The sequence below is a fragment of the Leuciscus leuciscus genome, assembly GCF_965113295.1.
Source record: "Leuciscus leuciscus genome assembly, chromosome: 2".
NCBI lineage: Eukaryota > Metazoa > Chordata > Actinopteri > Cypriniformes > Leuciscidae > Leuciscus > Leuciscus leuciscus.
Genome location: NC_138726.1, coordinates 8,094,049 through 8,107,865, shown reverse-complemented (window position 1 = coordinate 8,107,865; position 13,817 = coordinate 8,094,049). Strand labels below are relative to the sequence as shown.

The 13,817-nt window shown below is 36.3% G+C and overlaps 1 protein-coding gene across 1 annotated transcript in view; it reads left to right on the top strand.

Moving 5' to 3' along the window:
• Positions 1 to 13,817, top strand: part of pmfbp1 (polyamine modulated factor 1 binding protein 1) — a 220,747-nt gene that overhangs the window by 158,933 nt on the left and 47,997 nt on the right. Inside the window, exons 10-13 of the mRNA XM_082161301.1 lie at positions 1,110 to 1,166; positions 4,279 to 4,467; positions 9,525 to 9,680; positions 9,754 to 9,834. Coding sequence (XP_082017427.1) covers positions 1,110 to 1,166; positions 4,279 to 4,467; positions 9,525 to 9,680; positions 9,754 to 9,834 — 483 coding nt within the window. The remainder of the gene's footprint in view (positions 1 to 1,109; positions 1,167 to 4,278; positions 4,468 to 9,524; positions 9,681 to 9,753; positions 9,835 to 13,817) is intronic.

The following is a 13,817-nucleotide window of genomic DNA, read 5'->3' as shown; positions in this document are numbered from 1 at the left end:
TCCCTCTTAACATATGCCGAACGCACAAATAGAGGGCACAAATAGCTGTAGGGACAATGTACATTTTTGTGGAATATCGACAACAAATGAAACACCAGATTTTACATTCATAACCACAACAATTGTATTTTTTTTATACGAATGTATAATAAATTGGACAAATATAATCAGTTATTTAGTCACGGCAATTAATGCACTGAATTTTCACAGTAAGCCTGATGTATTACAGTGAACTGATACATCTTTACCTCAAATTGGGATGGTTTGCTTGTCTAAATATTTAATTGACAAAATGAATCATTGATATTTATTTATTTTTGTGTATTTCAAGGCTTGTTTTATGTTTTGTTTTGTGTTTCTTGTTTTGTTTTGTTTCATTTTGTATTGTTTAGTTTTGTGTTTTTTGTTTTGTTTCATTTTGTTTTGTTTTGTTTTGTTTCGTTTTGTTTTGTTTTGTTTCATTTTGTATTGTTTAGTTTTGTGTTTTTTGTTTTGTTTCGTTTTGTTTTGTTTTGTTTCATTTTGTATTGTTTAGTTTTGTGTTTTTAGTTTTGTTTCATTTTGTTTTGTTTTGTTTTGTTTTCAGCCTGTCTGCTATGATTAACAGTTGTCATCTCCTTGTAACATTCATTTATAGTAGCTTTCTAGTATGTTGTGTTTTGTTTTAGTTCAGTTTATTGTGTAGCCTATAATGATGGCCTTCTATTTTGTCCCATTCTATTGCTTCATTGTGTATCTTAGTTTTCATGTTCTATCCAACTTTTAACTAATCATCATAACACAGGATATGCACTTGAAGTTTTATAAAAAAAAATGGCTAGAAAATAAATATGAAATGTGTGTTTCAGCACTTGTTTAACACTCATGCCTTGCATGAGACCTTACGTGTGTTTTTTACCTTCAAAAGAAGAAGTGGAGACAATACAACAAAAAGCCATTGTTACATTCTCCTGCAGTTTACCTAAGCGGCAGAGGTCAAATAGATCAACTTCTCTAGGACACACTCTGAAGGACTGTGCATTTTCTTTACTTTCTTTTGCTGTTGTTCTTACGCATTCATCCCTCAGCACCTCTCTGTTCTCTTCATGTCTCCCTCTCTCTTGCTGCAGGATTGTGTAAAGGCCGAGGAGCTGAAACGACTGAGAGAAGATAAACTCAAGGACAAGGTCTCTCAACAATCCACTGCCTATTAGCTTCTAAGCAATGTCTTCCTCACCGCAGTTAAGTGCCAGTCATAACCTTGCCATAATTTGAATTAGAGCTGCAACAGCACGTGTTTTTAACACCGGGACCCCACACACACGCCTGCACAATCGCCAGTGATGGCTCCGCTCAAAACAACGTCTAATATTATGACTGGCCCTAAAATGAGATGTAATATTAATGTGCTGCAGAGGCCAGATCTCAGCATCAGGAGGTACAGTTAACGCCAGTCACGCTCAACAGGCCACTATTGAAAAGATGCACTGACGTGCAAAACCACATATTTTCCAAGTTAATAGAGGTTTTTTAAACGTGTTGATGCCCTGTAACCCCAAATATAATGATTCTCTTACGATGACCCCCTTCCTAAAATATCAAGGAAACTACATATTTTATATATATTTTTTAAAATATATATTTCATAGATTAACTACATATTTTATATCATAACTATATATTTAAATTTGATATACTATATGTATAATTTATTTTACTTTATTTTGCAGTGTCCATGTAACATGTTCCATGTAGTTACTATAATTTATAATCCTAATCCAGACCCTAATCCTAACCCTATAGTAAATACATGTAGTTAATTAACTTTACTCAGTACTTAAATGTATAATAACACTGTAATTATACTGTATTTATAATTACACTGTACACCTTAAAATAAAGTGTTAGCATAATTTTTTTTTTTATAAATGTACCCTGTAATCTTTTTACCCCTGTTTAATATACAAACCCAAAAAGAAACTATAGCTCTCAATAGAATAAAATAAGTATGGTTGATCTCATAATTTCTGACCAGTCTTTAGAAAGAAGAATGAATAAAATAATATTTAATTTGGAAAATTGAATTAATTTATTTATATATTTTCCTAATTTTTTTTTAAAAATATGAATATTTTCTGTGGATCCCCCTAACAACCTTTTAAACCTTTACTGGACTCCAGTGTAAAAATTCATGAAGTTGTAATAATTATAATAATAATAATAATAAAACATCAAATATGACTAATTTAATAATTTTTTACAAAATTGTTTCTGAACTTTTCCACTGATCCCTTGCGGTCCTCTGAGGGTCCCTGTACTCAATTTTAACTAGTCAACTAATCAGGTCTTAAGTAAGCACTATAAACTAGCCGACCGCACTAACTGCTTCTAATCCATCCTTTCCCTGAAGGGTGAAGTACACAGAGGAAGTGTTAAGGTTGTTTTCCACCTGTGCACAGTTGAGCGCACAAGCCTTTGACCTTGACCTTTGACTTGCAGATGGACACATTTGGTCCACCTTTCTTTTCAAGCGCTCAGTTTACTTGCACAGGTGTATTGTTTTCCTCACACAAGTCCGAACGGACACAAAAATGGGACTGCATGCGGATGGTGTGTGTGGACATCAGTGGACTGTGCCAATGGCGAAAAGTACGTCACACGGACTGTCTGTGAGACGAGGACAAGGGAAGCATGCTTTTGGCCTTAGGTAGGCTGGACCCGTGTAAGCGTGAGGAGGGTAACCTGAGGGCGAGCGCTCACTCTCTCTTGTTTTTACACTTTGGCCTCCATGCGCTTTGGGACCTTAGCAAAGCAGCTGCTTCAAAGTGTGACCAACCGCCACTTACTGCTGCGTTTTCCTCCGCTCCTCGGACAAGATTACTTTCCAAACACAACGCAGACAGCTTGATTAATAGAGGGGTCCGCCGAGGTGCCCGCAGTATATTTTCACACTTATTTCATTCGCATAGACTTTCATGCGCTGATCCTTTCACCGCAGGAGTCCGTCGGTTCATAAAATACATACGGCCCTTTGAGGCTGTCTGTGAAGACTCTAGAAGATTCTAGATGTGTTTGAGAGCTGATGGACAAGGTCACTTCTCATCTGTGTGTGGACGTCAGTCACGTAGTGATGCGACATTCATTAAAAGGTTTATGTAAATGTAGAACTTCTTACTGAGGATTCTGTATATTTGGAGCTGAAGCTGAGATGTGCATACTGTATATGTTCTCAGCTGTCTTAAACTCTTCAGCTCAGTGTGTTGGCCTTTTTGATACTTTTATTTGTACGGACAGTGAGAGATTGGACAGGAAATTATGGCAAAGTTGAATGATATCCGGAAATGTTGCAAGCCAGATTCAAATTTGATTTGCCCACATGAACACAATGGATCAATGTGTCAACACATAGGGCCAAATCTCCAACAGAGTATTTTTTTTATATATATATTATCAGGAGACAGAAATCCACTCTGTCATGGTCAATACATGGTCATGTATTGGTCAGAACATATGGAAACCCTTAATAATTTAAAACCTAACAAACTTAATTTCGCAAAATGTTTTGCTTGAAAAATCTGATAGCTTGTAATGTAAGTCAATTAGATCTTTATAACAGTATATCAGATTACTTGCCGTACATAAAATGCATAGTTGTCACTCTATATCTTCCAATAGTATGTCTTAGTAAGATAATATTTAAATGCTTATTTTTACGATCAAAGCTCTGTAGTTTTAAAACAATAATGCAGTGCAATACAATGAGGATTGAGACATGAACAAATAAACATTCCTCAAAATCATATTTGATACTCATATTTTAACATGATTTTCCTAAAAAAAAATGATGCATGGATAATCAAGTAAACCTAAGTAGCTTATGTCCAGAAAGTGTTCATCATGAAATAGCAATATAAAAGTTATTCTTGCATTTACTTTATAAAAATCAGTAAAGATTTCACAGCAAAAAGACACATGAACCACGACCTGAACGTGGACCGTTTTAGAATTATACTAAAATACCTTTTAGTTACTAAAAAACTATACGCTATCAATCTGACAACAAAGGGATGTAGTAGATTGTGTACAACAGGTTTTTCAGCAAAGTTTTGATCATATTGATAATTTAGTAGACTTAGAAATATCAAATATCATACAGTAGGCTTCATAGGGTTAAAGTAATTGATACTCGGTTTGATCATTTTGTATCTAGTCCGATGACATTCATGCATTTTCCAAATAGGATTTGGTGCCACTGTACATGCATGTATAAAGCTTCCTGTGCATGTGTGTGTACTGTAGGTCAGGCATCAGGAAGAGCTGACTGCAGAGCTGCAGAGAGGATTTGACCAGAAGGAGAAAGAGCTGAAGGAATGGAAAGAGCGATGGTACTCCGTCTCAGAGAGCCTCCGGCACGCACACACACAGCTCCAGCAGACCCAGGACAGCCGAGACCGGGCCGTCAGCAGCCTGAAACTACAGCAGGAGAAGGTGATGTGGACACACTCCATATAGCGGTGAAGGCAGGGGAACGACACAAGAGGGGGAAAACAGGGAGTAGAATTAAAGGATAAAGGTCAAGGTCAACATTCAGAGGTCAAAAAATCATTACATTCACATATTTAAAGGAAGGACTTTAGTATACATGTGTGATTTGTGTGATCAGTTTGAAATCATACAAACAAAATGAAGCAGTTATAATTTAAAGGTATTTAAAAAAAAAAAGGCGTTAAACTGTAACCACCTCCACTCTATACTCAGGTAAAGGGCTACACAGAAGAAAGGGGTTCTCCCTATGGAAAATGTCTGTTAAAATCACACCAGATTCTTCAGAATGAAAGAACCATCTGACTTACTTTATATTGCTTTATAGCACAGTGAAAATGACAACTCCCAAAATAGACATATGAATTAACAAAACATTGAAAACCAAAACCCCAAAAGAAAACAAAATACACTGTACTTTGACAATCATAAGCCGCTTGTTTCAATCTCAGATGGACACAATAGTAATATTCAAGTATTTCCCATGTGTTGAAATACCACTCAGTTCCCTGGATACCATCACTTAGACAATCACATTGAAGCACAACTTATCTGATAAGAGTCCAAAGGGGCCTGAAAGATGTGGGCCAAGTCTCTGAAGGAAATCGTGAGAGAAGTCCGAGTCCAAGCAACAAAAATCCAATCCACAATGATGCAAGGAAAAAATCAGTATCTCCTTTCGCTCACAGTCCTTTCAGTCATTTATGTATCCACATTACTCATTCCTGCAGACGTTTTCTCCAGACTCCCAACAAAGAGCATATCAGTACTCATTCAATGTTTAGCAATATGTCAAAACATCACCCGTTAAGCATAAAATAAATTCACTTAACATTGAATACAGGTCAGTAATGGGATACCCTCTCACATGCCAATCACCATCTCCCCTTTACACCTGTTAACTTCCCCCCTCTTCTTCTCTTCTCCCTCACTTTAGAGAAACCATGTCCTAGCGACAACATTCTCCCCGGTGACCCTAGTGGCCGGGAGGAAAATTACATTCTGTAATAGTGGAACTGTTACAAAACATTTGATTAATATACATGCTTTAACCTGTTAACTTTTTACAGCCTACTCAAAATACAAAATTTAAGGAGGAAAATGTAGAAGAGGAGTGAGATTATAGATGTAAAGCTAAGGATGTGGGCAGGTGAAGAGCTGTGATGGAGACCAAAAGAAAGACTGAAGGCAATAAATGAGAAAGAACAGGGGCGAGTGGGTGGCTAGAGGTCTACAGGTCGCCTGACTGTGACCCTGTGACCTCTCCTCATTCACACATCAGCACACTGGGGATCAATTAAGCTCAGCTCCAATCGGTGGACCAGCAAAGGAAATTTGCTTTTTCAGCTCCGCCCCCACACACACGCACACACACACACACACACACACTTTAAAACATGCTTAATGTTTTTAAATCATCATTTTGCACCTAGACAATAGTTTAGTTCCAATCTTTAACAGGCGAAAGGAACAGGAGAATGCAGTCTATTAATGATGGCCAGTAAGTTGGAGTTTTTGTTCAGTTTGCTAACAATCACAGGGCAGGGATATTTTTCTTGTTTTTTTTTTTTTTTCATGTTTTTTTTTTTTTAGCTGGGTAACACTTTATTCTGATAATCCACTTTAGACATTCCACTAACAATAACAAGTAACTTTGCAACTACATGTCAACCAACTCTCTTTAATTTGCAAGTACAAGGCAACTAACTCTCATTAGAGTTTTAGTATACTGTTAGGTTAGGGTTTTGGTTAGTAGAATTAGTTGACATGTGCTTGCAAAGTTACTTATGGTCTGTAGAATGTCTGTAGAAAGTGTTACCAAAAGCTGTATTTTCAATCATAAAGTATATTTAAAGAGTCCTTAATGTCAGCAAGAAATGTAAATTAACCCAATCTATTTTCTAAATGCATGTTATTGACCTGACTGTCAACGATTCGTCCTATTTTTATTAAAAAAATTGACCATAATTATCAAAATGTCATAACTGGATCTTCCAGTTAAATGACAGACTTCTCTCTGGTGACGTATTCCAGACTTCTCCAATCATCATGTCATCTTAAACCCCGCCCCTTTCTTACAATCTGCAGTAAGTTCGCATTCAGATCTGCCTCCATCCAATCAAAAACTGATGAATAAAACTAAGTCACCGCCCTATATTTTATTTTATTTTTCGATAATTTGTTTCTGATGTCAAATATTTTTTGTGTCCATAATAATATTGTCCTTGTGCAATAGTTAAACTCAAGGAATTCACTTATTACTTAAGCTTATACCCTTCACATGACCCCCAAATACCAACCTAACACAAATCCTGACAAAATGCTCCAAGCATGGACCCCTGCTGCTTGAATTTGTGTTGTCTTCTTCCTTTATGATTGCTGTAGGCAATATGAGTAGACGATCTATTCTCTGCTTTATATCTTGCATACACTCACAGAAATGCACTAAAATCATATTTTATTTGAAGTTGGATCATTCTGTTTGGAATAAAGGGGGGAATGGTACTTTAGCAGATAATTATGTGTAATCCACAATCATTTCCAATAATAACAGACAAAGTGGTTTTAGCCCACGTTATCCAATTTGCCATTTAATGTGAGAAAGGCTGTTGCTCGCTCCCTAAAAATGGAACCATTTCCTTAAATCGTCAATTTGCCCTGCATCCAGAAAGCATGGAGGGCAGAAAGAATGGAACATTGTATTCCAGTACTGTCCTCATATAGAAACGGAAGATGCTTTTTTGTCTCTTTCTTTGTTTTGAACCCTGCTGTTTTTAATTGAAGCCTGTTCTGGGTCTTTTAGCCTGGTCAGCATGAGGACACACTGGAAGCTTTGAGCCAGGAAGCAGAATTCTTGAGAGATACTATAACTCTCTTATGCTCATCGAGGTTGCATTTATTTGATCCAAAATCAAGTAAAAAACATTAACATTGTGAAATATCATTGAAATTAAATAGATGAGTTTTCTATTTTAATATATCTTAATATGTCATTTATTTCTGAACACACACACACACACATATATATACAGTATATATTTATAGAACACATATTATTCATATTAATTATTAATAATAGTAATAATTAATATTCATAATATTCATTTTAATATGGAATACACATTATTTCTGAACACACACACACACACACACACACACACACACACACACACACACACACACACACACACACATATATATATATATATATATATACATACCTTCATGCATACATACATACAATAATACATATGCAGAAATTTTAGGTGAAATAGAATATTTTATTTTCATGCATATTCAGCATTAAATTCATTATTATATTATACAGTATATTCCTCACTAGGCACTTCACTAGTTTTATCTTTAAAGGAACACGTCGACTTTTTGGGACTTTAGCTTATTCACCGTATCCCCCAGAGTTAGATAAGTCCATACATACCCTTCTCATCTCCGTGCGTGCTGTAACTCTGTCTGACTCACCCACAGCTAGCCTAGCTTAGCACAAAGACTGGAGGTAAACGGCTCCAGCTAGCATACTGCTCCCAATAAGTGACAAAATAACGCCAACATTTTCCTATCTACATGTTGTGATTTGTATAGTCACAGCGTGTACAAATAACAAGGTCACATGAGACACAGCCATCTTCTAACTGTATACATACTGGGAACTACATTCTCAGAAGGCGAAGCACTGCTACTTGGGCGGAGTGATTTACTCGCAGCACCTGAGAAGCCCCGTGGTGAGGAGCAGAGAGTTGGAGTAAATCACTCCGCAGAAGTAGCAGTTGCTGCAAGGCAGACATTGGTAAATAGCTGCTAACCATAGTCACTTTCCACCAGAGGAGGCCTTTGCAATTCAGAGGCCCATTTCAAACAAACAGTTTCAAACAAACAATGAATGCAATGCGACTGCGATTACTTTATTATCTCTGTTATTGTTAACTCTTATTTCACTCCCAATATTCTATTTATAAACCTATTCTTCTTCCACTATCCACGCATTACAATGACGACCGAAAACAAAATCAACATTCAATCTTCGTCACACTCTCAGCCCCTCAGCGATCTCATAACGTCTTGTTCAATTGACATTTGTGCATATGCGGACAATATTTATTGAAGCATGGTGGACCTTAAGTATGATTTTATCAATCGCAGGTGCGAGATATAAATATATAAAATGAAACTATGGGAAAAAAGTCTTAAACAGTGAGTCATTCATTCATTCATTCATTCAGTCAAACGATTCCATCAAAACGCGGACTCATTCAGTTGCTAAGAGACGCACAATGGTTCTACTGTGGATTTGTTGCAAAATAGAGCAAAAACAGGTTCTAAGTCTAAAATGAAAGTCACCTTTAATATTAACTTCTTCTTTATTGAACTGTTGTATAAAATCAACACCATCACATTTGCAATCATGCTGATATTAGGGAAAATGGCACTCTATATCCTGATACAAATATTAAAACAAGAACTCAAATAGGGACATTTTTTCTGCCTCATATATCTTGATTTTTGAGGGGCATTTTTATTAATTTTGGTGGCATTTTTGCCCCAAGCCCCAGTTAGTTTCCGTGATGGCAGGGGCCAGGGCTCTTCTGTTGCAAGGCCCGTTTCAAGTTAAATATAGCAAAAACCGCTACTGCTTACCACTTTCTTCAATACTTAAAGTTCTTCAATACTTGTTGCCACGAAACCTGCCTTTTTTTACTTTTGCATGTTTTACTTTGAACTAGTTGTATTGACTGTTTATCCAGTCTGCCGCTCAATTGGAATAAACAAGTGCAGTATAATGTGTTGTGCAAGGAAAGCCGCTAGCAGGTCTAGATCAGAGAGAGATCAGAGAGAGCTTAAAGACTGATGAGCATCGATACACTACCTGATACTACACCCTCTCCAGCCTCCATGATCTACACATCAATAAACACATCCACTGACCGGCATGATGCAACCTGACCTACAATAACAGATCTTGCATCTCTGTTCCTATGCACGAACAGCTGGTTGAAGAGGAGTCCACGGTCTCCAGGCTACATGAAGTAGAGTATCAGAGGGATCTTCTGGCCTCCGGAATAGCTGAGCTGAACTGTGACAGTTCAGAAGTGACAGAAGACTGCAAGTGGCTCATAGAGCAACAAAGAGCAGAGCAGGACGAGGTACAACGCACCACATACTTTGGTAAAACTGTGTCTGGTTAGGCTCCTAGAGTAAAACCTGTCTGTGTGGTAGGTGTCCGATAGAGATGAGGTTCAGAGACTGACGGCAGACATGCGGGCCGCTCAGGAGAGTCTGACCTCTACACAAGAGGAGGTGAGGAAAACCTGTCAATCATTCGGTCCACTCACCTTTTGTCTGTTTTTTAAGGCATACACATATTGAAAATATAGTCACCTACACTATCTTTCAAATGTTTGGGGTTCAGTATGACTTTTATTTTAGTGTTAAAAAAAAAAAACTCTTATGCACACTAAAGCTGCTTTTATCAATGCAGTAACAAATACAGTGGAAACCATTCATATTGTGAAATATTATTACAATTTAAAAGAACTTTTCTATTTTAATATTTTTTTTAAATGTAATTGATGGTAAAGTTGTATTTTCCTCCAGTATTCAGTGTCACATGATCCTTCAGAAATTATTCTATCCTGATTTGCTGCTAAAGAAATATGTCTTATTATTATCAATGTTTAAAACAGTTGTGCTACTTAATATTTTGTGGAGACCATGATACATTTTTTAGGACTCTTTGATGAATAGAAAGTTCAAAAGAACAGTATTTATTTGAAATCTTTTGGAACATTATAAATCTCTTTACTGTCACTTTCGCTAAATTGTTTGTGTCCTTATTAAAAATATATATATATTAGTTTTGTTCTAATCTGACTGACACCAAACCTCCATTTTCTCAGACAAGTTTTTGCTCTGATAGTAACCAGATAGCTTGTCTTATTTAGTAAGTAACCCAACAGGTGGAGCTTAGTGAAGGGTTATTCTTTATTTTTTTTATTTATTTTAAAGTTTAAACTATTTGTTACGGATACTGTGTAAACATTTCTTAAAATTCTTTGCATTTAAGAAGGCTGTAAGAAGTGCTTTTGACCTGAAATCTTTTTATCAAGCTTTCCTGCACCAAAAAGTCATAATCCATCTTGTCACGACCACTTTTATATCCTCTCTCTGACTCTGAGAATTAAATAGACTGTTTTTGCTACAGTACCTTTAAGACTTCTTTATATAAATAGCTTATTTTAGTATAGGCTAACCTCAGCACACTTGCATAATTCACACACTGATCAGAGAAAACTGAAAATATAATTTTTTTGTAAAAAGTCCTCCAATAAGCTTTGTTTTGTTTACAACTTTGAAAAATCATTTTTACAGTGAGTAAAAGTGGTCGGTCACACTGCATGTATTGCAACTTAGTCTCCATAAAGGGTCTGTGCCAGAAGCAGAAGCCATGCTTGTAAACATTGTTTCATTTTACCTTGATCATATCAGTGTTGATTACTCATTTATTTTGGTGCTAAGATGTAGCTCAGGTGCATATATAACTCTTGGCCGCATTTACATTACATGGTTCAAGTGACCCAATTTGATTTTGTCCACCCATGTGGCACAGATCGGATATGACCCATGAACCTGTTAGCAGGAAAAAAGCACATGATTCTGATATTCTCAGGTCGGTTTTAGGCCGCAGATATGGAAATACATCTGACATGAATCCGATTGAAGTAAGTCATTGAAAAAATTACGGTGGCAAATGATGTCAACTCAGGTGGACACCAACCACGATCACATGACTTCTTTCAATGACGCAATGGAGGATGAAGGCTCAACTCAATGTTTTGCTGACCTTTAAAGATGGTGCAGAAAGCAACACGTGATATTATTTAGTCTGCGTCCATTGCAGATCGTGCTGTTTTTACTTCCTTTTTGGCTAAGCTTTTCCGGGTCAGTCCGTCTACCTTGGGTTTTTTCGCCGAGTGTATAGTATAAATGCAGAAATCGGATATGGGTCACTTTTAAAAGATGTAAGCTGGTCAGCAAAACAAATCAGATATAGTCAACATATCGGAATTGGGCATCAAGACCTGCAGTGTAAATGTGGCCTTCGATCAGAAGGCTGCATCTGAAGGTCTCCGTGAGCCGAAAGCGGACAGGATCAAGGACACGGGCCGTCCAGTCCATTCACACTCACACACACACAATAAAGATGGACCTGACGCCCGCACGTCTCCCTCTTCCCTGTGTGCCAAACTTTTGCATAACTTGTCAGTTGAAGTAGAAGCCTGCGCTGGTTTATTTATACATCTCTGACTGGTCAGTTATTTGTTTGGCAGAGTGTCCTTGGATGTTTTAAATGGGACAAACCTGTCACTTCAGTGCTGACTGGATGTTTTGAGTTCTTTGAGATTTTCTTTTTCATATTTATTAATTTATTTTGACTTTTTTTTTTTTTTTTAGAGCGAGCAAGCATGCAGTGAATAATGCATTGGATTCTGCTCCATGTACTGTTTTTATCATTAGCATTCAGCCCCAGTTATCTCCCGAACTTATGAGTGCCTGTGAAATGTTTGTGATGTTATTTATTTATGTTGCCCTCTCAATTATTCATTTGTTTATTTATTCATGGCAGAACTAACTGCAATTGGAAAATTCATTTTTGCTGAAGGGCACATCCAACCCCCCCACCACCACACCTCAATCCGCTCCACCTCCTCTTGCATGAAGGTTTGTTAGTAACTGCTTCATGTGGCATTTCCTAAGACTCAAGGGGAGATGTCATTTTAATCCAAGCAGACGGCTGAAGAGACAGACACAGAGAGAAAGAGAGCGAGAGTACTCTTTTTGCACTATAGAGGTGATGGTGCGTGATTATAGAGAGACATTTAATGAAAGAGGGATGAATTTGACAGGCTTTATATATCCACGGCTCTACATGTCTCTGTGCCACAGCCGTGCTTCATGCTGAAGTCCCTCAGGCCTGTCCTGCCTTTTCTGGCCATATTTATTTATTTTAAAAAAGAAGAAAAAAAAAGGCTTTATTATACTTTAAGCTATATTATATCAGAAGTCAATAAAGGTAATATCAGCTGAATTTAACAGAATTTGCCATGCTTAAATATTTTCCACAGAGCATTATATATGATCTACTATACATGTTACCTACCGGTCTAAACTCTAGATTTTTTTTTCTTTTTCTTTTTAATGCTTTTGAAAGAAAGATTTTATGAAAGCAGTGTTTATTTGAATAAAAAAATACAGTAAAAAACGTAATATTGTGAAATAAAAAAAAGTCTAATTTTTAAGTCTAAATTAAAGTTTTCTTTTGAATATATTATAAAATGTAATTTATTCCTGTGATGAAAAGCTGAATTTTCAGCATCATTACTCCAGTCTTCAGTGTCACATGATCCTTCAAAAATCATACTAATGTGCTGATTTGCTGCTCAGTTATCAACTATTACTGGTGCTCAATTATTAACCATCGGGGGTCGACGAACGCACAGGTACTTTTCGGTGGATTTTTTCCACGTAGCAGCAAAATCGACTTAAAATACTCTGCTTTTGTAAAATAAAGAAAACAAACAGGGTGCACTTTGTGCCGTCTCAGTTTTTGCGAACTTCTTTCTGAAACGCGTCAAAAAGGAACTGAAACGCAATGAATACTTGCCACACAGACATGAGAGATATGTATTTAGAAAGCTTGATGTGTCTACTTTTAAAGTTAGTCATTAGTCATATTGTAAAAAAAAAAATATTCTCTGCTAACTGTAAGGAATAAGCCTTGAATTTACCTCGGAAGAAGTTGTTCTTATTATTTTGAATGTTGGAAACAGTTGTGTAAAATGCTTGTGGTTTTTTGTATTCTTTGATTGATAAAAAGTTCAAAATAACAGAATTTATTTGAATTAGAAGTCTTATGTAATATCATAAATGTCTTTACTGTCACTTTAGATACATTTTATGTGTCCTTGCTGAATAAATGTTTATTTTTAATTTTTTTACGTACCGCAAACATATTGAAGCATATTAGAATGATTTTTAAAGGATCATGTGACAATGAAGACTGAAGTAATGATGCTGAAAATTCAGCTTTGCCATCACAGGGATAAATTACATTTTTAAATATACTAAAGATAGAAAACAGTTATTTTAAATTGTAATGATATTTCACAATATTACTGTTTTTACTGTATTTTAAATCAAATAAATGCAGCCTTAGAGAGCATAAGAGATTTATTTCAGAAACAAACCAAAAAAAAGTTTAATAATTCCAGTTTTTACTGGTA